Source organism: Micromys minutus (genome assembly GCF_963924665.1).
Source record: "Micromys minutus genome assembly, chromosome: 18".
Lineage (NCBI taxonomy): Eukaryota > Metazoa > Chordata > Mammalia > Rodentia > Muridae > Micromys > Micromys minutus.
Genome location: NC_137953.1, coordinates 33,232,137 through 33,258,285, shown reverse-complemented (window position 1 = coordinate 33,258,285; position 26,149 = coordinate 33,232,137). Strand labels below are relative to the sequence as shown.

The 26,149-nt window shown below is 37.8% G+C and overlaps 1 protein-coding gene across 2 annotated transcripts in view; it reads right to left on the bottom strand.

Moving 5' to 3' along the window:
* Positions 1–26,149, bottom strand: part of EZH2 (enhancer of zeste 2 polycomb repressive complex 2 subunit) — a 55,837-nt gene that overhangs the window by 26,990 nt on the left and 2,698 nt on the right. Inside the window, exons 2-4 of one of the 2 annotated variants that reach the window (XM_080931999.1) lie at positions 24,889–24,994; positions 13,418–13,541; positions 12,444–12,545 (exon numbers count right to left, since the gene is read on the bottom strand). In XM_080931999.1, the coding sequence (XP_080788125.1) occupies positions 12,444–12,545; positions 13,418–13,534 (219 nt within the window). In that variant the 5' untranslated portion in view covers positions 13,535–13,541; positions 24,889–24,994. Of the gene's footprint in view, positions 1–12,443; positions 12,546–13,403; positions 13,542–24,888; positions 24,995–26,149 lie in introns of those variants that run through there. The other variant, XM_080932000.1, reaches the window with a different exon arrangement.

Sequence of the window (26,149 nt, the reverse complement as noted above, 5' to 3'; positions counted from 1 at the left end):
TCTGGTACCCATCACTTCAAAATTCTGAGTCATCCACAAGTCACCAAGGGATGAAACACAAGCTCTGTAAGGGTAAGGACATCTGAGGTGAAAGGTATGTATGTATGGTTTTACCTCTCTACCTCAAAACAACACTTAGCAGCATCTCAAAATACAAGTTTATGGTATCAACAGGCTATGTCTGCTGATTCTCGTTGGTGCAAAGTTCAGTTCGCTCCAAGCTCTGAGAACGCCTATGTAGAGAACGAACCTGAGCTACCCCACATGACCTCTAGTCATGCTACAACCATGCCCTTCTCACCTATAAAATGATACTGAAATGCTGCAGCATTTGCCAGTACAACAAGTTAGGAAATGCTGTATTGACTTACAGAAAACAGACAAAACTTCCAGTTACTTAGCACCTTTATTTACAAAGTCTCCAGAGCATGTTACCTCTAGGAGGCCTACTTTAGCAACTTAAATTTCTAATTCTAGCTCCAATTTCAGGATCATACAAGACATTATTACAGATAATTCAACAATGGTAAAGAAAAACAAGTTACTAAGGATGGCACACTGTCAGAGAAACACAGCTTACTGTTAAGTAACAGGGTTCCTCTGAGGTTGGAGACTTACATCGACTAGCTGGTACAATAGGCGACTGTGTGGCTGGAGAGGAAGCCAAGCCAAAAATAGTAGTTGTAGGAGTACACAACCAAATTGAGACTCTTGGCAGAAGACTGGGTTCCAAGTAAAAACTGTGTTATGGAAAATCGTAGAGGGAGAGCAGGTGAATAACCTGCAGGGAAGGGAGAAAAATTAACATACCCTACTTTGTGCCAAGCATCATGTTAGAGACTTTAACACAGTTGACTTTAAAATTCACCACTACTCTATGAGGTAAATATTCCCCATTTTAGGCAGGACATCCCAAAGGATGAGAGTAACAGCCATCCCACCTCTGAATGATCCTTAGCATGAGGGCAGTTAAGCCCATCTTCAAAATAGTGCCCAGGAGTTATATCACATTAGCTACCAGTGTTGTGACCATACATTCTTGGAAACTCACTGGCTCATTTAGTTAGTTCATACCTAGACACAATGAACTGTCAATATTTCCAAACATACTCCTATTTCTCCATGAGAGAACAATGAAGAAAAAACAGAAAAGCCGTGGCCCCGGAAGAGAATGTGAGTTAAAGGCATCAGCTACTATCAACTCAGGAAGGCTATCAGCCTAGAAAATAGTAAGGAGGAGACATCAGTTATCATCAACCCCAAAGAGAAGCTGAAGATTATTTTCAAAACTACCCTAATTTTATTCAGGACTTAAGGAAAGAAGGGAAGAAAATCCAAATTTTTACTTAGCTAGGCCTGTGGTAAGGGCAGTATACACATTTAAAGTCAAAACTGCTTTTTGGGGAAGCAGGAAGGGGGAAAAAAAGAAATGAGTTAAGCAGTACGTATTGAGGAAGCTCAACAGCAAGAGTTTCATAACCAGTTTAAAGGGTAAAGGAGGAAGACTGAAGGGGACATTCTTGAGAAAAACTGTCTCTCAAACAAGAGGGTCAGAAATAAAAATAATGGGCCTAACATCTTCATGCAAGTATTTAATGAAACAAACAACAGTCTATTCCAGATTGTAAACTGCTTCCATATTTGACATTACACATTTATGTCAAAAAGCATTTACACACTGGAAACTCTCTTGTAACAAAAGGCTATTGTCATAGATTTCACTTTCATGTAATGTCACTCTTACACTTCTTCCTAGCAGAAATGTACCCAGCATTTCAGGATGTGTGTGCATGTGTGTGTGTGTGTGTGTGTGTGTGTGTGTGTGTGTGTGTGTGTGCGCGCGCACGCATGTATGTGCACACAAGTGTGTTGAGGGAGGAGAGTGGTTTTGTTGTTGTTTTGCTTTGAGATGATAGGGTCTCTGTGTAGTCCTGGCAGGCATGGAATTCTCTATTAAGATCAGACTGGCTTTAACCTTGCCTTGGCTTCCTGAGTAATGAGATTATATGCAGCGTTTCAGGAGGATTAGTGTGATGGCTAGTCTTAGTTGTAAACTGGACTACATGTAGAATTAACTAAAACCCAAATGGCTGGGTATACCAGCGAGAGATTTTTTTTTCCTTATTAAATCATTTCAAGTAGGAAGACCCACTTCTAAACCTGACCTTCAGGGTATAAAGATAAATATATCTTTATCCCGATCTTGAGTGGAAAGATCCACCTTTAATATAGACATCTTTTGCTGGAAGCCTATATGAAGGACATGGAAGAAGAAAACTTGCTCTCTTTGCCTGCTTTCCCTGAATCTTGAGTCCTTCACTGGCATTAGAGCATACTTCTTCGGGATCCAGGTGTCTGCTAATGACCAGCTGAATCATCAGGTTTCAATGACTTAAAGGCTACTAGATTCTTGTACCTTCCATTTGTAGATGGCCATTGTTGGACTAGCTGGACCATAGTCTGTAAAACATTCTAATAAATCTAGATGGATGGATAGACAGACACATAGATAGATAGATAGAGCCATCCACCCACCCACCCACCCATTGAACTCTGATAGATTTTGGTACCAAAGTGATTCTAGAGCAAAAAAATATTAAGGATAAATCTGTTAAGTGTCTATCTGAAATAGGCATCTCACTTTGTCAACACCTAGTTATTGAAGCCTTTCCTGGAAGCTCAGAGAGCCCTGAATGATAAAAGCCCATGATATTAACTATTTTACAAGCTAAGACAAATATATTTGATTATTCTGAATCACCAATTGTGAGAGACAATGGATTTGGTGACTCTGTATATAAAACTTTGGACAATTTGTGAAAAAATAAGGAAAAAGATGACATTGGTCAGTTGTCCCTAGCGACACTGAATAAATTGACAATAGAAAAGAATGAACTACATAATAAAATTAATCAACTTCTAGCACCTCAGAATATAATGAAGGACAACAATGAATTTAGCAATAAAACTAACCAACTTCAGATATACATAAACAGTCTAAAGTAGTGGATTTCAACAACCTGTGGGTGGCAACTCCTTTGGGGGTCAGATACTCTGCACATCAGATATTTACATTACAATTCATAACAGCAGCACAATTACATGTACAAAGTAGCAATGAAATAATTTTATAATTGGAGCTTATCACAACATGAGGAAGTATATTAAAGAGCCGCAGTTTTAGGAAGGTTAAGAACCACTGATAAAGGTTTCTAAGTATGCCCTGGAAGAGATCTTCTCTCCAACAGCCATAAAGTTCAAGTTACAGAAAATCAAACCAAAGCCTGTATTATAAGACTGACTAAACTACAAATAAAATTCAAGTCCCAGCCTCAGAGGATGTTAAAATTAAGGGCATTAACTGGTAAAGAATACTTGGTATGGAGATATGTGGAAGGACCCTATTGAAGCGGAGAACTTTGAACCCTCAGATTCCCAAGTATATGCTGTGTAAGATCTAATCCTCCTGGGAAATCCCAGAATACATGACCTTCACTAGTCCTGTGAGAGCAAAAATGGCGAGAGGTGTTACGGTAAATATTAAAAGGATGGCTTAACCTTTTATCGGCCCCCGTGGTCTCACTCCATGGATGCCGCTCTAGTGTGAAGCCGAGCACACAGACTGTCACTCAGTCTACAAGCTGCACTCTCCATGAGGTTCCATCCCAGGCAGGCCACTTTGCCCGCCCTGTTGCTTCTGTCCTGGGTGGATACAACAGCCCCGGCATGTTCCTTTCCTCCACCACCTGGCACAAATATGACTCTAAAGCCTGGTAACTTTTTGAACAGGTTTATATATTAAATTCTCAATCCACAAACTCTCTACACAATAAGATTACATCCAATGGACAAAGATACAAACTGCCCTTCTATGTGAGATAAAAGGACCTGTAGAAACACTTAAAAATATTCATATCTACCTATCGCCAATTACATCCACCTGAATCTAGATCCTCCTTCTCCAGCTCCATCTTGATTCTTCTCCCAATCTCCTCTCCGCCTCCTGTCTCCATTTCTGCTCCTCAACCTTTCCCCACCTATCTACTGTCCAACCATGTATCGCCTTAAATCTACAGAGGGGCTCTACAGAGGGGCACCAGCACATTTGAAGAGTTTTGTCGTCCTTTTCCTTGTGTTAGACCTGAGAATCTGAAGCACTGCTGTTCAGTGAGTTTAGTTGGGCCCTGCGGTTAGCATGGGGCCAGGTAGCAGCACTGAATCACCAAAGGCAATGTGATTGTACTTATGGTATTGGGCAGAATAGACAAAACAATGTATAATGGCCTAACCTGTAATGGGTAGTAACACAGGCAATCTGATTTTTATGGTGGAATGACTCATATAGACCTTTGCTACTGGCTAATCAATCGTTGTACATCCAAACATTTTAAGAAACCTATTGCACTTTTGTTTGATCAATGTAAGCAGAAAAACACTCAAACTAATAAAGGCTACATTGGATCATGGCAAAAGAAAATCAGCCCATAAGCCAATTTCTAGACTTGAGCCAGTTTGCCAAATCAGAGCCCTTTGAATAAAGGGATTGCCAGGTTCCCCTGAAGAAAGATCTTGATAAAATACCTAAGTGTTTTACTGTTAACCATTTTCCAGTTCTTTCTCAGAGGGACTTACAGCCTTTTACAAGGTTGACTGTACACTGAAGGAAAGGAAACAGTCAGATTTCACAGGTTCTATTTATTGGATACTGGTTATGAACTTCCAAGAGACCCCAAGAAGCAGTTTGGCCTTCCAATTGCAGTAGGGCCTTATGGAGGTCAGGTAGTTAATGAAGTTTTGGCTGCAGTCCGACTCATACTAGGTACAATACATCCCCAAACCCATTCTTTGGCTATTTCACCAGTCCCAGATGTATATCTGAAATAGATAATTCTTAGAAGCTGGCAGAATGCCCACATTGGTTCCCTGATCTGTGTAGTGAGAGCTATTGTGGTTGGAAAGGGTAAATGGAATCTTTTAGAGTTGCCTATGTCAAAGAGAACAGTTAATCAAAAACAGTATCACATCCCTGGAAGAACTGCAGAAATTATCAAGGACATGAAAAGTTATAGAAATAGTGGTTCCCACCACATTTCTGTTAACTTCCATCTGGACAATCCAGAAGACACAGATGGACAAGACGAATGACAGCTGATTATCTAAAACTAAATCAGGTAGTAACTCTGATTGTGCTGCTGCACCAATGTCCTTATTTGAGCAGACCAACACATTTCCTGGTATATGGCATGCAAATAGCCTTTTCTCAGTACCTGTCTGTCCATAAGGCCCACCAGAAGCAATCAGCTTTCAGTTGGCAAGACCAACAGTATACCTTTAGAGTTTTCCCTGGGGGATCTATTGCCTCTCCAGCCCTGAATCATAACTTACTTCTAAGGGATCTTGATCATTTGTCTCTTTCGAAAGGTATCACATTGGTTCACTATTGGCAACATTGTGCTGACTGGACCAAGTGAGCAGGAAGTAGCAACCACTTTTGACTTGTTGGCAACACATGTGAATCAAGGATGGAAAATAAATCCAGCCAAAATTCAAAGGCCTTTTACCTCAGAGAAATTCTTAGGAGTCTACTTTTATGGTGCATAAGGACTATTCTAAGATAAAGGATACATTAGTGCATCTAGCCCCTTCCACCACCCAGAAAGAAGCACACATTTAGTGGGCCTATACGGATTCTGGAGACACTAGGATGTCAGTCTAGCCTGTACACCAAGTGACTCAGAAAATTGCTAGCTTTGAGTGGGGTCTAGAACAGGAAAAGGCTCTTTAACAGGTCCAGGCTGCTGTGCAGGCTATATTACCATTCGGACCGTATAATCCAGCAGGGCTGATGATGCTGTTTGGACCGTTGGCAGGCCTCTATAGGTGAATTACAGAAGACACTTTGGATTTTGGAACAAGGATCTACCATCATCTGCAGACAACAATCCTCCCTTTGAGAGACAGCTCTTGGCTGGCTTGGGCTTTAGTGGAAACTGAACATTTGACAATGGGCATACTGTAAAACACACCGTGACACACTATAGTTTCCATTTTTTCCTTTTGGTGGGGATACTGCAAAGATGGAGGGCAGGTACAAAGACACAGGAAGATGTGTGGGATTAGGATACATGATTTGAAATTCACAAAGAGTCAAGTAAAAGTATAAAAAAATAAATGCCAGCTAAAGCCTCACAACCATTTGCAGAGATAAAAATTATCACTTACATAAGTGTTTGATATATTTTGTTTAGACTGTAAAGATATTTGTGTTTTCTTTCCTCAATTTATCATGAAATGTAGCATCAATTAAGAGACTACCAGTGAACATTATTTTAAGTGAGAAATCCTAAAAGAATGTCCCTCATTCACTGCCACCTATTCTAAATTTATAATGCATAAGGAATAGTTATATCATGTTAGGTGTAAATGTGACCTGGTTATTGTTTCCATTTGGAAATTAAGCATAATATAAAAAGATATGATTGTATGCCAGGTTAATAAGGGGTAGACTTGTGATGGCTTGTCTTGGCTGTCAAGTTGACTACACCTGAAATTAACTAAAACCCAAACGGCTAGGCCTACCTGTGAGAAATTTTTTTCGCAAATAAATTATTTAAACTGGGGAGACCTGCTTCTAATCTGGATCTCTGGGCTGGGAAGATTCATCTTTGATCTGGGCCACACCTTCTGCTGGCTGCCTATATAAAGGACATGAAAGAAAGAGGCTTGTTCTCTTTGATTATTCTTGCTCTCGCTGAAAGAAAGTCCTTTCTTTCACTGGCATGAGAGCCTACTTCTTCAGGACTACTAGATTCTTGGTCCTTCTGTTGGTGAATAGTCATTGTTGGACTAGCTGGACCATAGCCTGTTAAATCATTATAATAACTCTTTCCCTTTACATAGACAAATAGTCAAACTAATTCATAAGTTCTGTTCTTCTAGAGAACCATAACCAATTAGGCTTCTTAACACTCTTCCTTGCATTTCCTTCAGAAGCTTGACCCTAAATGAAGGGATCATAAACAATGATCCTAAACTTACCAGACAGTAAAATTTAAGACAATCTGTTTGACTGGACCCATAAGGGTAAAGTATACCTACCCTTCATCACATGCTCTGCTGCTAAAAACCAGTTCTGTTACAACACTGAAGATCACAAAGCACAGTCCTAAGACATAAACTACAAAATACTCCAAAAGCTGGGCGTGGTAGCATATACCTATAGTCTCATTACTTGATAGAGACAGGAGAATAAGGACTTCAAGGGTTCAAGGTGAGTCCAGACTATGAAACCCTGTCTCAAAACATAAATTAAAATCATGGAGCGAAGAGGGGTATAAATTAAAACACTCAAAAAAGAGGAAAGCAGGAAGGGGGCAGAGGATACACAATGGGGCACCAAAGCGGGTGTATATGCAGTCTTAAAAAAATGGTCCTGTGGAAAGAAACTAAACGATGAACACAATATTACATGAGTTCACACTATCTACAAACCACAGCAGCGAATCTATTTCAAAAACTGAAAGAAACAGAGCAATAGAGACTAAACCCAGACAAGGCTGTCGTAACCATGGAGTGAACTACATCTAGGTTCTGGCACAGGAGATCCTGCAGTGCAGCAGCTTCTGCTAATTTTGCCAACAGATAGTTAAGTACTCTCTACTGTTGACTGACTAGACATAGTACTGAAGCAACAAGACAGCTAAAAAAAAAAGGTCCACCCTACCTCCACTCACTATTTATGCAGTGCAAATTCCTAGGAGTTAAGTGATTATTAGAATACAAAACCAAAAACAGAAAACTAAAAGATGTGTCATTTATAATCCTGAAGACTTTTTAAGCCCTTGAGGAACATAAAAAGAATAAAGTATAACCAAATATATCAGCTATAATATCAAAATGAAAAATGTAAAGAATAAAAAAACTAAATCCCAATGTAACTTTGGCCAAATGCCAAAATGACCAATTACAAAACAAAGTGAAGGTGGAAAGATGGCTCAGTAGTTAAGCAGACACAAGTTTAATTCCCAGAATTTGTATGGTAGTCCACAACTATCCAAACTCCAGACCAGGGTACCTAACACCCTCTTCTGACCTCCAGGGACACCAGACACACAAGTGATGAACAGACATAAATACAAACAAAACACCCATAAAATAAAAAATTTAAAACACTCAGTAGTATGCAAGGTGTTCAAGTGCACGGCAAGCACACGAACAAGCGCAAGCGCGCACGCACACGCACACACACACACACATACACACACACACACACACACACACACACACGTGTGTAGGGGGGGTGAGGAAGGGGGAGGAAGAGAGGGAGGAGAGGAGGGAAGGTAAATAGTTTAAAACAATGGGGCCTAAAGAGATCTCTAGATGGTTAAGATTACTGGCTGCTCTTGTAGAGGATGTGATTTTGGCTTTCATCACCCACGTGCTGTCTCACACTCTCTGTAACTCCAGTTCCAGGGACTCCTCCATCCTCTTCTGGATTCTCAGGTACAAGGCACACTCACATAAATACTCACCTTCACTGAGTTAAGACAAACTAACACAATTTGTATTTCTCAGTCTAACAATATCCTGTGTTGATAATAAAGGTAAACAGGCATTTCCGCAAAGAGTTAGTAGGAGTGAGACAAATGAGAGGGCCCGTTTCTCCTGGGATAGTAAGCAGATGGTAGTAAACATTGATTACACAAACTCACTATTAATAGGCCTGTAAATTGGTTCTGAGGGTAAAATAAACTTGCCACCAAGCCTGAGTACACACAGTGACCTAACTCACACAAGTTGTCCTGACTCTCACAAATGTACACACATTAAGCCCAGTAAGAAGCTTCTCTCAAATGGTCTTTCCTTGCCTAGTAGTACATGCTTAACTGGAAACATGGACAAAGCAGCAGCAGAGAGCAGAGCTGTGAAGCAGCAGGCACAGGGACTGCCACAGTCACAGGGCTGAGCTGCTGGGACTAAGCTTTACCACCACACTAACTTTAAAACCTTGAGTTCTCACCCTCACAGGAGGGAGGATGGGATGGGGGGAGACAGAGGGAAATCTGGGAAAGGGCATAACATCTGAAATGTAAATAAAATATATTCAATTAAAAAACTGAAAAAAATAGGAAAAAAAACCCACCTTGAGTTCTCAAATTTTACAAGAAATATGCTACTATACAGAACTTAAGGATGTGTCAGAGTGCTAAATGTAGCTATATGACAATATTTAGGGAATAAAGAATGCTAGCACCTTAGGTGCACTAGGAATTTTCTTTTTTATATAAATTTTAACTAGAACTTTCTCTTGACAGTCACCTGAGTAATATGCATTACAAGGCAATAAGCCATGCAGTAAAGTATGTATTTGCATGTAAACAGACCTAGTTTGTCTTCAACAAAAATGGTTACATATTCTATTATTTTAATAGAACTTTATTTTTTTAAAATCACTTGTAAATATCAATAAGCAAATCTTTTTAATCACTTCAAATATTACTAAGAGTAAACCTACGTATAAGAGTCCAAAAATTTAAAAACTCTTTATGAATATGAGTCGTTATATACATCTAATGCTATTTCTATTGCAAACAACTCTACATTTAAATGCATACCAAAATTCTCTTTTCATAAGACACAGATGCTTATAAATATATCTTACTGTCATAGAAATATACTGGGAGATTATTTTATTAAATTACTTATCATGTCACTTACCTAGCAGATAGGCATTACCTAAGCAAAGCAGTCACAGTATAAAAAATAAAATTCACATAAAAAATAATCCAGGGCAAACATGGTGCCACGCACTTTTAATCCCAGCACTCAAAACTCAGAAGCAGATGGATCTCTGTGTCTGAAGGCAGCCTGGATAGCGAGATCCTATCTCAAAAACACACAGTAACAAACCACTTAAGAAAAAATACCTTATAGTTTTTAGTGGGGGAAAATTGCCAAATGTACAAGAAATACACTAGGAAGATCATCATGATACCAATGTTTTTTTTACTAAATCTAGGGAAAGAAAGGCTAAAATCACTGAAGATTCATAAGTTTTTCTAGTTGTTAAGACAAAGCCATTCACTTGGAAACTATTCTAATAAACAGCCACATGATTTGGTGTTGCTTAATGAGATCTTGATGTTGGATAATTTTTTAAAAGATTAACTGAAGACTTAAAAAAAATCAAAACATTATTTTCACTGTATTCAAGTCAGAAATATTTTTTTTAATGAATAAAGGAATTAAAGAGTTGACTCAATCATTAAGAGCCTTTATGATTCTTCTTACAGAAGCCCTAAACTCAGTTCCCAGGATCCATGTCAAGTGGCTCACAACAGCCTGTAACTTCAGCTCCAAAAGATCTGATCCCCTCTATGGCCTCCCCAGGCACTGTACTTACATGTACAGTCACACACAGACACATATACACAGAATTAAAAATAAAAACCTTTTAAAAAAGGAAATATATTCAGAATTAAAATTCTGTGGCCAAGGTTACTTAGATTATTTCTGAATCTCAATAACAAGTATATATATGCTTAAAATGTTCCACAAAGGACAAAATGTGAAGTCTTTATTCTTTATCAAAATTACTGAGATAAAATATTCAAAACCTATATATCTACAAGTAACTTAAATGGACTCAGCAAGATGTGTGTGTGTATGTGTGCACGTGAGTGAGAGAGGGGAGGGGTAATTAAAGAACTCCTAAATTTTGAAGGAATGGGGAAAAGCTGAGGAAGAGGAATGGAAACCATGTAAAGACAGTACTCCTGAATAAAATACTCAAAAATTTTAAAAAGGCACAAGACTAAGAATGGGACAGAGAGGGCTCAGTGATTAAAAGTACTTGCTGCTCTTATAGAGGACCAGGGTTCAGTTCCTAGCACCTACAAGGTAGCTTATAACTATCCATAACTCCAGTTCCAGGAGATCCAATACCTTCTGGTCTCTATAGACACACGGCATGCACATAGTCCATTCACATACATGTAGACAAACATTCATATACATAAAATAAGCATTTTTTAAAAGATGGGGTGTTGTCTCACTATATAACCCTGAATTTGAAATCATAGATATCCACCTGCTTCAGATGTGAGCTACCACACCCCATTCAAAATAAATCTTAAACAAATAAACCTTGCAAAAGAATTACCTGAAATCCCTGTCTTAGAATGTTCATAGGCAAAGGCATAGAAAAGTACCTCTTTCACCCTTCAAATAATAATAAAAGCTATTACCTCCAATCTCTACTCTTTGATTTTCATAATGCAGAAGGTATCAGTATAAAGCTGTAAACTTTATATTTATATGTAAACTTATAATTTATAAATTTGTAAAATTATAAGTCAGACTTTAAAAATTTGTCACCTAAAACCTATAAAGAAGTAGGAACTTTCCCAAATCATGTATTCTCACCAAGACCACACCACCATGAACATCACCATTAGGATCATGTACATGGTATTATCTGTGAAAATGCCACAAATCATCACAGAAGCCTTTGAAGCCTATGTGTCACACAATCTCCACAAGCCTCATAAAACAGCAAATTATGGCTTGTTATATTTTAAAATACTCATTGAAATAATTACTTTAGAATAAACAGGTAATCTCTATGTTTATGCATTCATAAATGAACTACAATAGTATAATCTTAATTCCAAATCACTTGCTTTCCCTTCAGTTTATACTCAACACACTTTCCATATATAAAACAAGGCACCTAAACAGAAATGTTCAAACCAAAATCCTAAAAAATAGCTCTCTTCTGTTTAGATCTCTGCCACTCCCTACCATCTTGCTGACAATATGTTTTGATGAGATATTTAATAATAGACTGACTCTACCACAGGACTTTTGTTTGAAATTATAATACAATTATAACATTTCTCCCTTTTCTTACCAGATTTTATTTTATTTTTTGCCTTTCTTTGAAAATAGTGATTAAGATCTTCCTCATTCAGAAAATGTAACTGTAGAAAATGCCAATCTCAGAACACTAAATTTTTTAAAATTCTGTCTTTAAGCAAAATACATAATAAAAAGCTTTCTTAGATCACAAATATAAAAATATAAGTATAGAAAATATAAATGTAAAAATATAAAAAATAAAAATATAAAAATAAATATTTCTTACAACATAGCTAATTTTTATTAAGAAGACAGGGAAGAAATTTGATTTCAAAATTATTTTTAAGTCTAGTATGCCTAAATAGCCAAAGCATCCTAAAACACAGGGAGCTGTTAAAAGAATTAGTAGTGTAGTAAGGCTGCCACTAATACAACTGAAACAAGTAGCAAGGAAAGAGAGATATCTTGAAGTCTGAATTCTTCTCAATAAGCAATAAACATTCCAATAAGTAGAAAGCAAATATGTTGATAATTGTTGCAACACTGTGTTAACCAACCTCCCTAGTCCCGCGCAATGAGCTCACAGAAGTCATGATGTGCACAGGCTGTATCCTTCTCTGCTTCCATTCTTGGTTTAAGGTTTCAGTTCTTTCCAAAATTTTCTGACGATTGGAACTAAACATAGTCTTAAAAACAAACAAGAAATTGTTCATTGTTACAATATGCAGCATTTTTAAGTAGGTTAAAATCTAGTGAATCATCAAAAGTACCATAACCATGTCCACAAATGTACAGATTTTAGACAATATACTGTTTTCCACACTCTAATAATAAATACAAAAACATTGTTCCTACTTCCTAGTAAGTGAAAGGGAACAGGAAATTATTTCCATCCTTGCTTTAACTTTGTATTTCAGAAATCACAATCACTTTAGAAACATAAAGTCATAAAACAAATGCCTTTGTGTTTAGGTCCTGAGTCTATACAAGCAGTGCAAAGGTATATTGAAAAGACTTATTTCCAAACAGGCTGAATAATCCTTAAATATTCATTATCATTAATGAGCATGGTATATGTTTTTTCATTTTTTGAGAAAGGGTCCATGTATCTATCCAAGATGATCGTGAGATTCTTATTTTTTATTACATTGTTGATTCATGTTACTATGCATTACCCGCTGCAGAGCTTCTATGGAGGTCAGAGGACTTGTGGGGATTGGTTCTCTCCTCCCACCATGAAGGTCCTAAGGATCAAAATCAGGTCATCAGGTTTAGCATCAAGTTCTTTTTTACCTGATGAGCCTCTCATCAGTCCAGTCTTGAACTACTGGTCCTTCTGCTTTTACCTCCCAAGTGCTGGCATTAAAGGCACACAGCACAATACCAAACAGTCATGATGTAATTTTAACTAAGACAGATCAAGGACCATGGCTTTCAAGTTTTAATTGGTTTTACTGTAAATGACCCTGACTAAAAATGTACCATTTCAAAGTAAATCTATTTAATTTGGGGATGGAGAAAATTAGTTTCAATTATATATGCACCTTTATGAAATTACCTTTACTTCGTCAGCTCTTCTGAACCTCTTGAGCTGTCTCAGTCTCATGTACTCTGATTTTACACGCTTCCGCCAACAAACCGGTCCCTTCTCAGATTTCTTCCCAGTCTGGCCCATGATTATTCTAAAAGCAATGATTTCATATTATAATCACTTATCTAACCAGCTTGAATATGATTTTAATCCCAAGCAAACTGATATCAACAAAACATTTTTACTGTTTATATATGTAGAGAAAAGCCCATGTATTCTGTATAGTTAAATCCTGGAAATGTGTCATTGAATGATTTTATTTATTTTGTTTTTGTTTTTTGGGTTTTTTTTTTGTTGTTGTTGTTTTGTTTTGTTTTTTTGTTTGTTTGTTTGTTTTTGTTTTTCAAGACAGGGTTTTTCTGTGTAGCCCTGGCTGTTCTGGAACTCACTCCAGAATAGGCTGGCCTCAAACTCAGGAGATCCACGTGCCTCTGCCTCCAAGTGCTAGAATTTAAGGAGTATACCACCATGCCCAGCTTTTAAAGCTTTTATCCTTTAAAGCATATTTTTATTTAAAAACATATTTTTATCTATAAATCGCAAATGGTAGAAGGTTTACAGATATGTATGTGATCTCATTATGGGAAATATATATACTATACTACCAGCTAGATTTTACTCCATAAGGTTCACATTTTTAGAGTAAAAACATTCTTTGCGTTTTTATTTATTAAAAAGCTATAATAGGGGCTAGAGAGATGGCTCAGTGGCTAAGAGTACTGAGTACTGGCTACTCTCCCAGAGGACCCAGGTACAATTCCCAGCACCCACCTTTAACTCCATCTCTAGGGGATCTGACACCATCTTCTGGCCTCCATAGGCATCAGGCACCCAAGCGGTGCAGACATAACATATAGGCAAAGCACCCATATTTACAAAATCAAATAAAATACATTTTAAAAAACACAATTATAGAAACAATGTACAACTGAATGACCATACACACCTTACCCACCCCATATCCACAGGCTTCATTTCATATGTATGGGTCAAACAAACTCTGATCAAAAATATTTGGGGGTGGGGGGAAGGGGTACCTGAAGAGATGGCTCAGCAGTTAAGATCATTGACTGCTCTTCCAGAGGTTCTTAGTTCAAATCCCAGCAACCACATGGTGGCTCACAAACACCTGTAATGGGCTCTGATTCCCTCTTCTTGTATCTCTGAAATCAGCTACAGTGTAGTCATATAGATAAAATAAATAAATCTTTAAAAAACTATTCAATGGGAAAAACTAAAACTAGGGGAAAAGGCAAACAACAAACCTGAATTTGTTTCACTAGAGTACTATGTTCACTTGATACAATAAATGACGGATAAGCACATACTGCTGTCGTCCCAGCCACTGCACATACCCCTAGCCAATTTCCAACACTTGGAGCATTGTGTACCCCATACTTCCCTGTCACACGACATAACCAGCCCAAGAGAGGCACCTCTATGGTGAATATGTACAAATTTAGGGTCATTTTTCCTAAACAGTATTATACAACAAACAATGCAGCAACCATTTACATAGCACTTCTACTGTATTCAGATAGTTTGGAGCATAAAGAAGATGTTTACAGGTTATGTAAATTACCTTGCCATATATAAGGAATCCATGGAGTTTGGTATCAAAGGGGCTACACTCCAACCATTCCCTCTCAAATAGCAAGGGACCCCTCTAGTTGCAAAAGGTACAGGTAAAAAGGTTCTATTCTTACACATTAAGAGTAGAAAATGTACAGTAGGATAAATCAGGGCTGGGCATTGGTGGGGCATACCTTTGTTTCCAGCACTTGGAAGGCAGAGACAGACTGATCCCTGAGTTTGAGGCTAACCTGGTCTACAGATTAAGTTCCAGGACAGCCAAGACTACACAGAGAAACCCTGCCTTTAAAAACAAAACAAAAACACTACATACATACTTACACACACACACACACACACACACACACACACACACACACACACACACACCCCTGATCAAACTTCTCACTGCAAATACTGTGATGATATCTTTACTTTTTGTGCCACTTTTATTCACATGTGGGGTTTTGTGGAAAGAGAAATGCAACAAATACAAAGCAAATGGCTCTGCCTCATCTTTAGTTGTGTTCTCTGAATTTAAAAGTTAGTGTTGTTACCATATAGAATGTCTCCTTTCTAAACCATTCATCCTTCAAATTTTCCTAATGGATAAAGCTGGGTGGGGCACCCAATAAATAATTTGAAATTTCCTTTTCTAGATATCTAGTGTAACATTTACTTCTTTAGCTGATAAATTACCCAAGTACTAAATATCAGTAAGCTCAAACTAGCCAATTTATTTTCTTTAATTTGTGTACTCATTTAAGATTTTGTTTCTTGAAATAGGATCTCACTACACAGCCCAAGTTAAACCTTTAAACTGACTGCAATGCTGCCTCAGCCTCAAAAATGCTGGATTACAGGTATGAATCATAAGACCTAGCTACACCGTCTTAACTGTTTTCTTTTTTAATGGAGCTAAAGATTAAAGCAAGGCTACATGTATACTAGGCAAGTACATTACTATTGAACTATACCATGAATTTCGATCTGTTTGAAACACTAGTTCAAGTACCAGCAAGATGGCTCAGGGGTAACAGTGTTTGCTGATGACCTGACAAAGTACAGAAACCTTAATTAAACTACTGCCTCCATCAGGTTGCCTGTAGGCAAATCTATGGGGCATTTTCTTGATGTGAGAGGTCTCACTCAGTGCCCTGTTGGGTTGGGGTTACCCAAACTGTTTTCCTGCCTTTAAGAGAACATGGAGACAAAGGATGAACTTCAAGGACATCATACTAAGCAAAACAAGTCAATCACAGAACAGATACAATCTATCTCTAGTCTTACAAAGTATCTAAAGAATTAGGTTGATGCAAAGGTAATTTCAATCTTTACATTGTTGAAATTTGTCCTTTGTTCCTGGAACACATTGTTAAGTAAATGTGGTTCTGTTATGCATCATTTTAATATGTATTTCTTTAAGTCTTTTCCTATGACTTACTCCTTGTTGTTTTGAATTTATTCTGTACTACTTGAAATGATGTTAGACAAAACACATATTCAAGAGATTTTCTTATTCAAGCTTAAAATGGGTCATAAAGTAACAAAGACAGCTGGAAGAAATCTCAACACACATTTACCCAAGGGCTCTAGAGTGAACCAACCAGGAAGTGGAGGTCCAAAAAGTTTTGCAAAGGAAATGGAGCCTGGAAGAAATGAAATGACTGGCCTTGGGAAGCTGATAAAGCCAAATGAGAACAATTATCTAAGCACCTCTTACAACTACATGAGAAGCTGCCATAGAACTCAATGTGACCATCCAAGTCATCCTGCATTTGAGACAAACTGTAAGCATTCAGTTAAATACCTCATGTAATGATGAAAAGTCAAAAGACCATTTGAACTACTCTCTTCTCTTAGTCTATGTAATATTGATTCATTTCTCCACCTGATTGTGAAATGCAAAGGAGATTATATACAACAACCATGATGACCAGCTCTATGGTTGAACTAAAAAGCTCCAAAGTAATGCCCAAAGCCAAATGTACAAAGTTATGGTCACAGTGCAATCCATTACAGCTTTCTGAATCCTGGAAAAAAATCCTTACAAACAAGATGTGTGATCAGCAAATCAATGATAGGCAATGTAGCCAGCATGGCCAACAGAAAGAAGCCATTTTTCTTCATAGTAGCACCTGACTGCACATTACACAACCAATACTTCAAAGGTTGAACAAATTGGGCTACAGAGTTTTATCTGATCCACCACATTCACCTGACCTTTCAATCACCAACTATCACTTCTCCAAGTACCTCAACAACTTCTTGATGAAAACAAACTTCCATAGACAGCAGGATACAGAAAATACTTTCCAAATGTTTATCAAATCATGGGAATATAGCAATGCAACACTGTAAAAATCTCTCTTCTGATCTAAGAGGCAAACTTTTACTCACACCCAGAGTTAATAATATATCTTGAAGTCATTCAAGACTTAAGACTGCTAGCCTACTGTGTACACAAACCATTTATCTGCCTTTAAGAGAACAATGTAACAACCAACCTTACTGTCTTGGATTTCTCATATAATCAGCTTTACAACCTAAGCTAATGTATAGCTGAAATAGTTATGTACTCTTCCATGTCCCTGACCCAGAGTAATGCATGTGTATTATTTCCTGAGCAAATACAGAAGTTAAAAACAGCTTCCTAAAATCTACAAAAAGGTTGAAAGCAACTTTGTGATAAACAATGAAGTTTGTTATCTAGATGAGTTGGGGTCTGTTGGAGCCAATGACTTAATCACTTGAAAAATTTGTTAAAGATTTCTTTAAAGGTTCCTATTCCTTCCTCATGTGATGCTTTCAGTGTATTTCAATAAATACAGAGCAAAGCCCTTTGTTAAGGACATTACTGAACCATACATTTTAAAATAGTAAATATATAGGCTGGACAGATGGCTCAACTGTTAATAGTAATTACTGCTCCTGCAAAGGACCCAAGTTCAGTTACCAACATATCAGGTGGCTCATAACTACCTGGAACTCAAATTCCAGGGTGATGTGATGTTTCTGGTCTTTGCAGGCACCATCAGGTATGTATATATGCCAGACACAGACATGTACACATCTAATGAAAACCAATCTTTTTTTTTAAAAAACTGTAAACATAGCAGGATGGGGTGGCACAAGTCTTTAATCCCAGCACTCAGGAAGCAGAGGCAGGTGGATCTCTCTAAGTTCCAGATCAGTCTGGTCTACAAAGTTAGTTCTGGGGCTGTTACACAGAGAAACCCTGTTCATAAAAAAAGAGAAAAAGAAAAAAAAAGATGTCTATTATCACAGCACTCTGAAGGTTGAGAGGCAGGAAAATCAGTGTGTGTGAGTCTGCCTAACCTACACAGAGAACCTCCAAGCCACCCAGGTTTCACAAGAAGACCCTGCTCAAAAATAGACAAATAAATGGAGAGATGGCTCATTTTAGAGAGCTTCTGGCTCTTACAGACAGCAGGATTCAGTCCCCAGCACCCACACGGCAGCTCACAATCACCTGTGCCTCTAGTTCCAGGGATCCAATGCTTCCCTGACCTCTGCACTACACAGGCACATAAAATTATGTAAATATTTTAACATATATTTCTAAGAAACAAAAATATAAATGTGGTTTTGTTTGTGGTACTGTGCAATAAACCCAGGGTTCTGTATATACTAATCATTCAACTGTATCCCCAGCACTATTCTGTGTTGTTTTCCAGCACAACGAAGAGTAAAGTGGTTCACTTAGGGATTTCATATCCACTACGCAGAGCAGAGGTTCAACAAGTAATAATTAGTTCTATTGTTTACAAGCACATGGTTGGTACTTCACTACAGACAACATCAAACACTAGAAGGAAGACTTCAGTGATGATGATGACAGCTCTCCCACTCCTTAAAGAGCATCAACTATCTTGGTTTTGTTTCCAATCCTTCTTAGCCTTTGTGAATAAAAGAAAGAAAAAAATAAAACACTAAAACAGATAAAATGTTTTGTATTGTTGACACTTTTTGTTTAGCTGAGGATAACTTGAAACACTTTCCTAAGAACTGTCAGTTTGTTTCCTTATCCATGTTCCCTTCCAATTTGTTTTTTTCCCCCAGTCACTAGGATTTCTAAAACTTTCTGGCTTTAACAGTCTAGTAAGTACTTAAATGAAATTCTTGTAATAACCAATAAAATAAGTTAGCACAATTCACTATATGATAGAAAATGGCCATGTAAAACTCACTTGCTGAAACCCTGTTATAGACTTCTACCTTCAGGAGGAAGGACACTACTTAAATAATGATTTGATCCTTTTTGCTGACGCTACCCAGATTCTCTTCTTCAACACATGCAAAATGATGACTATGCCAAGAGAAGTGAAGTTGGGTTCTGGGCCCCAACAACCTTGCCAGCCAGCAGCAAAAGTGGGAAGACGCCACCATACTCTCCTCTGAGCAGGCCAAACAGGTAATCAGTATGCTTGACAGCTGGCTATGATTATCTGAGCCTCTCTGCCAGGGCAGGTGGACATGACTAGTCCAACAAACCTAGTATAGGCTGGCCCTCAATAAAGGCAGATTAACTTCTTATGGGCCCTAGTCTCACCAGTACAATGGTGGAAGATGTTTATTTCTGGAGAATTTGAGAGTTTGGGAGCCTGTGGGCCTCCTGGGTGTGTTACCTAGTGATCATTGCTCTGTGACCCACAGGAAAGCACAGGCCCAAACCGTAAGACTCTTCTAGCCGGCTGTGGATTCATTGTGGTGCTTGGCCAACGGGACTAGAGATCTTCAGTAAAGCACCATGTCTCATTTAAAAAAACAAAAATGTTGGCCATAAATTAAATACTTTTTTAAATGAAAATAAAGATTTGACTTTCTGCTAGAGAAAAGAGCTCTCAAGTTTTCAGGTCTCTGTCGATATGAACCTGTCCTCCCACATACAAAGCCCCTTTACAAGCTCTGCCATAAAGATAAAAACTTTTTAGAAGAAAGTAAAGTGAAGGGACTGGACTTGAGAAAAACAACCGAGCAACATATAAACTGAAGAGCATTCTAATTCAATTGGAATAGGAAAAGAGGTGTTTTGGACCACAAGCTAAACAGCATCTTGACATGTTAGAATGGTTAGATATTCCAAAAAGAGAGCTATTATCTCATGGCAATCTTCTCATTCCTTAGGCATAAACAAGTAAGAAGATAGACTGATGGAGATAAACAATGGTTATCTTGTACATTACACCAAATGGAAGCTTTGCAAATTTCTTAAATTGTAGTCATGGCAAAATTATGACCAACAATTGTATAATCACCTCAGATGTACCTCCATCACACAAGGAAAAGGAAGGGCAATATATCTTAAAGAAAACTACAAAATTTGTGGAACAAAATTAGGTGGTGCAAAAGAACAGACTGATATTTAGTACAGTGAAAATAGTATACCAAAATCAAATACTTAAGGATGAAATTTAAGGTCACCTGGGCTACACAGTATGTTCTAGGCCAGTCTATGCCATATACCTCAGAAAAACTGCATGTATATACCTGTACTATGTGTGCTAAATGCCTGCAGAGACCAGAGAGGGCAATGGCTCTGCTGGGACTGAACTGAAGATAGCTTAGCTCTTAACTGCCATATAGGTGCTGGGAATTGAACACGGATCCTCTAGAAGAACAGCCAGTGCTCTTAATGGCTAAGGCATCTCTCTAACCCAGCCCTAGGATGAACATTACTTAAAGACTACCAATGCAAGAGTTAGTGCAGCTTGGGAACACTCTATAGCTCCCAGCTGGAACTGAAACTGTCAACATAAATAGCACAGCCACTTTAAGAATGTTTGGCAATCTCTTATGAAGTGAAATTAATATGTACCACATGACAGCAATTCAACTTGGAGGCAGCTATTCAAAAAAAAAAAACTAAAACGTAGGTATAAAGGATCCACAGTTTTCTTAATAACCAAAAACTAAAATCAGTTCCATTTATCCATCAATAGACAAATGAAGGGAAAGAAAAAACCCTAGAATATTCATATAACAGTATGCTACTTTGAAATAACTATTATAAGTTACAACATAGATATACATCAAAAACATGCTGGATAAAGAAGCCAGTCACTAAAGAACACTTCTTTTCTCTTCTATTCATGTAAATTCCTGAGCAGGAGAAATTTGATGAGTACTTGAGGGGTAATGAGATAGGTGACGCCAGCATTACACTGTAAATGAGGTGGTAAGTAGTCAGATGTATACATTTGCCAAACTCCTCAAGCTGTACCTTTCAAACCTCTGCATTGTATATAAACCACTAGAACTGTTAACTGAAAACTGAACATTTTTCTGGGAAGCAATGTGATAATACTAAAAGCTTGGAATGTGCATCATCTTGAAACGGAAACTCTCCTTATAAAAATTTATCCAACAAATGCTCAAAAGACACCTGGGAGACAGGGTGCCAAGACGCCTCAGCCAGTAGGGCTCCTGCTGCACATGCCTGGCAGCACCCAGCAGCCTGAGTCCAATCACCAAAACCCACATAAAGGTGGATAGAAAGTACTGGCTAAGTTGTTTTTTGACCTACACACACACACACACACACACACACCATTGAACAACCACAAGCACATACAAGAGAGAGTGAGAGTTTTTTTCAAAACTAAGACAAAGGAGATAAAAGGATGATCATTTCATCTGAAAACCATCAGAGAAATAGAGGGAAAAATTAATGACCCAGATTTATAAGCCGCAATAAGGTCCATTTCCCTTTCAAAGCAGCAAGTGCTGACAAAAACAATTTTTCCTGTAAAAAGTTACATGGTAAGTCTTTTGGGTTGGCAGAGGATACATCAATCTCCCTTACATAATTTTTTTACTTGAGGAGGTAACAATGTTTTATTACTCTTTTTAAAAATATATTAATATTAATTTATAGACTGTTGCAGTAAATATTAAAAAATAAAAAAGTTTATCTCTTTATTGACCCTGAGGTCTCACTCCTCAGGCCCGACCCTGATAAGGAGCTACAGGAACCTAGAGCACCCGGTCCAACTTGTCCTTGTAACTCCCTTCCCTGGAGGTTCTCAGCCTCTGTCCCAGGTGCTTCTCTACCCCAAAATCCCACAAATACAACTCTACAGCCCGATAGTTTTTCCTACAGGTTTATATATTCAACTCTCAATCCACAAACCCTCTACACAACAAGATTACATCAAATACATCAAAGATACAAACTGCCCTTCTATATAAGATACTAGACCTATAAAATCCTTAATGTTCATATTTAAGGCCAATTAATATCACCTGGGTCTAGCTTGTCCTTGGGAAGCTCTATGTGTCCTCTGACCTCCTCTAACCTCCACAGACCTCCCACGAACCCAGTCAACGGTTTTCCTTTATTTTACTAATTAAAATGGGAGGTTCAGTAACTAGGCAGCCTTTCTGGAGGAAGTGGAATTAACATCAAAATACAATACAGCTTCAGGACAATCTACAATAGACCTTACATAAAACAACCAGTAGGCTGATGGGGGGCAAGGGAGGTTGGGTAGCACAGTGATAGCAAAAAAAAAAAAAAAAAAAAAACTGGGAAGAAATCAGAACTTTAAAACCAAAACCCAACATCCAAATGCCCAAATCCTCATTTCTCACTCCTCCAGCCCTTATAATTTTTTCCCTACATTAAAAAAACAGTAGCTGAGCATGTGAGGATATAACTCTAAGAATCCCAGCACTTGGGAGAAGAGGCAAAAGAAACAGGAGTTAAGTCTAGCTAGCCTGACCTACATGAGACCCTGTCTCAAAAAGTAAAAACAGGTTGGGCATGGTGGTACTTGTCATTAATCCCAGCACTCCAAAAGCAGAAACAGAGGCAGAAAGATCTCTGTTGGATCTCTATGTTCAAAGTCAAAGAGTTAGGTCAAAGAGTTAGGTCTAGGATAGCCAGGGTCATACAGAGAAACCCAGTTTCAAAAAACAAACAAACAAACAAACAAAGGAATGAAAGATAAACACAGAACTCCTGAGGCTCCATCAAGAGCTGAGGAGCAATTAGCAACTAATGGCTGCTAGAGAAAAAAATCATTTTTCTTCAGTTGTGTAGAAACTGGTTAAGTTGTCCACGCTCAGTAAATCCTACATCCATAGCCATGTGATCAACTCTAATAAGCTCATTAAAAGGGTATAACTCTAATAATATGAAGAAGGTAGAAGCATTAAGATTACCCAAAGTTTGAAACCAGCCTGGTTGAAATAGTAAGTTCTGAGCCAGCAGGTTTATAGTGTCAAATCCTGTCTCAAAAAATAAATAAAATGCATCCAAACATGCATTCAACCTTGCAGCCCACCTGAGTCCTATAACATATTGCAACAGAGCCAAGCAGGATAAGTATAGCTCTCACCTGTCATTAAGGAAATTACTCTTTGCAACAGATGGAGAACATTTAGGTCAAAATGCAGAGAACAAATAAGAGATCAATTGATACATCTACAACACAGCTCCTGCCAGAAGAAATCTGCTATGAGATTCTGTCTCCTAGAAGTGACAAGAAAGCTTCTTCACCCATGATAACTCAACAATACAGCTGCCTAAACAAGACCCAAAGAAGTGCAACACCAATAAACATACTAACATTAGAGAAGAAAATCTTATTGGGCCCACCCCTAAACAAAGAACAACAGGCAATTAAAGACTGCTGTTTTTCAGAGAAATGTCTTCCCCGGGGATCAGCCCTGAAATCAAGTACATACAAATAACACCAAATAGACTGAACAAGTTGTATTTATATATTTAGGTAAATACACACACACACACACACATACACACACACAAAGGAGGTGACCATGAACATGGAGGAAACTAGAGGGAGGAAAGAAAAATGTGATTATATATTTATGCTTAAAAATTAATAAAAAAAAGTCAATTTAAAAAAATGAGCTGGAAAAGATGGTTTAGCAGTTAAGAGAGCTTACTCCTCTTCCAGAGGATTTGAGTTCCATTCTTAATACCCTCATGACAACTCACAAAAACAGCCATAACTCCAGTCAGTTCCAGGGGATCTGAGGAAGGTCTTCTGGCTTCCACAGGTTTCAGACAGAAACATCACACATATACATACAAGCAGACTCAAACATATAAAATAAGAATAAATACATCTTAAAAATAAATGCAAACTTGTCTCTGGTTTATGCTACTTAGCACAAGGTCCTCAAAGTCCATGCAAGTTGTACAGAATTTCACTCCTTTTATATCAGAAATAGCTTACTGTACATATGCTTTCACTGCATTTTGTTTCTTCCTCTACTGATAAGTGAATTAAAAATAAAGTAACATGTCACAATTTTAAAAAATATGCCAAATACTAGATGCTTTAATATTAGTCATAAATCGCTTAATGACAGGATTACGTTACACCTGGCATGTACTTATACAAACTGATAGCAACAATGTCAAAAGCAATAATCTCATAGTACCATGTTCATATACACATTATCACTGACCAAAACTTCATTATACAGTGCCTGAGTTCACTGTGCAGAAATTCCTTACCTCATTTCGTTTCTGCCATACCTTTGTATCAGAGGTATACAACAAGGTATACAACTATTTTATAATTTTATAACCATTTTATAAATTTATCAGCTTCATGTGAAGAGATGGCTCAGTTATGAGTGCTTGTTATGCAATCATGAGAAACTGCATTCTGATTAGCACCCCAGATAACAGCCAGGCCTCTTAGAAATCGCTGTAACTCCAGCTTCGAGGGATTGGAAACCCAATTCTGGCTTCCTGTACACATGCACATGTACTCACACGAAAAAGCAAATAATAATTTTTTTAACATTTACTATGTGGGGAGGGGGAAGGCTGGGGAAGGTAGTCTGGAAGTCAAAGGGCAACTTACAAGAGTCAAACAGTTCTCTCCACCATGTAGGTCCAAGGCGAATCAAACTCAGGTCATCAGACTTGGTGGCAAGTACTTTTTTTGCCCACTGAACTATCTTGACAGCCTAATGAATAAAAATTTTAATAGAAAAAAATTTATCAGCTCCTACTTCTATAAGATTTTGAGATACTACTAGATTTGTCTCTACTTTTGCCATTAAGAAAGAATAAAGAGCAAGTTACAGAGTTGCACAGCAGTGCACAGGACCATAGAAGAATGATGAACATCCCTATAAGTAGCTTAATTATAGTCACCACTGCTTCCTTCAGTTTTAGCTTCAAAACCTACCTGAAATTATTACAGTAAAGAACTCATCAATTCCAACAAGATATCCTTCAGTTAAAAAGACTTGCTACTTTCACTTGGCTTCAAGCCAAGCACAGTGGCAAAGGCCTATCATCTTAGCTACTCAGACTAATGTAGAAATATCATGAAAAACTAATAGTTTGAGACTGTTCTGAATAACACAGCAAGATCTATGTTAAAAAAAAAAAAAAGAAAGAAAGAAAAGCAGAACATAGTGGTGCACATTTATAAACCTAGCACTCAAGAGGCTAAAGCAAGAGGGACCTCAAATTCCAGGTCAGCCACAGCTACAAATCAAGACCTGGTATCAAAAAAAAAAAAAAAAAAAAAAAAAAAAAAAAAAAAAAAAAGTGACCTATCCCAGCACTCAAAGGCCAAGTAAGGTAGGACTGCCTCAAATTTAAGGCCTGTCTGGGCTACACAGTAAATTCAAGACTAATCTGAGCTACATAGCAAATGAGGAAGACGGAGCCTGTCTGCTTTGCCAATTTCTTTATTATTGAGAGAGAATATGTGAGCTTATGCATGAATCTATATATAGAGGTTAGAGGACAGCTTTAAGGAGTCAGTTCAGGAACCACTTTAAGGAGTGGGTTCCTGGAATCAAACTTGGGTTTCATAGCAAGCAGTTCTACCTGTATCTCACTGTCTTTCAAATTTCTCTGTCAAATTATTTCACTGTATCTTCCCAATTTCCTTAAATCAATTGGTCATTAAAATCTTTTCTGGAAACTACCAACCTAAGTGTGAGGCATACAATCAAAAATAAGACAGAATCTCTGTTCCACAGCACTGATCCAGTGTGAAGCATAAACGAGTGAAGATTTCCATACAAAAACCTGTGCATGTCTGAGAATTTGGGGACAGCATCTCTAAAACAAAGACGCAATTTGATGAGCATTTCTCTGAATTT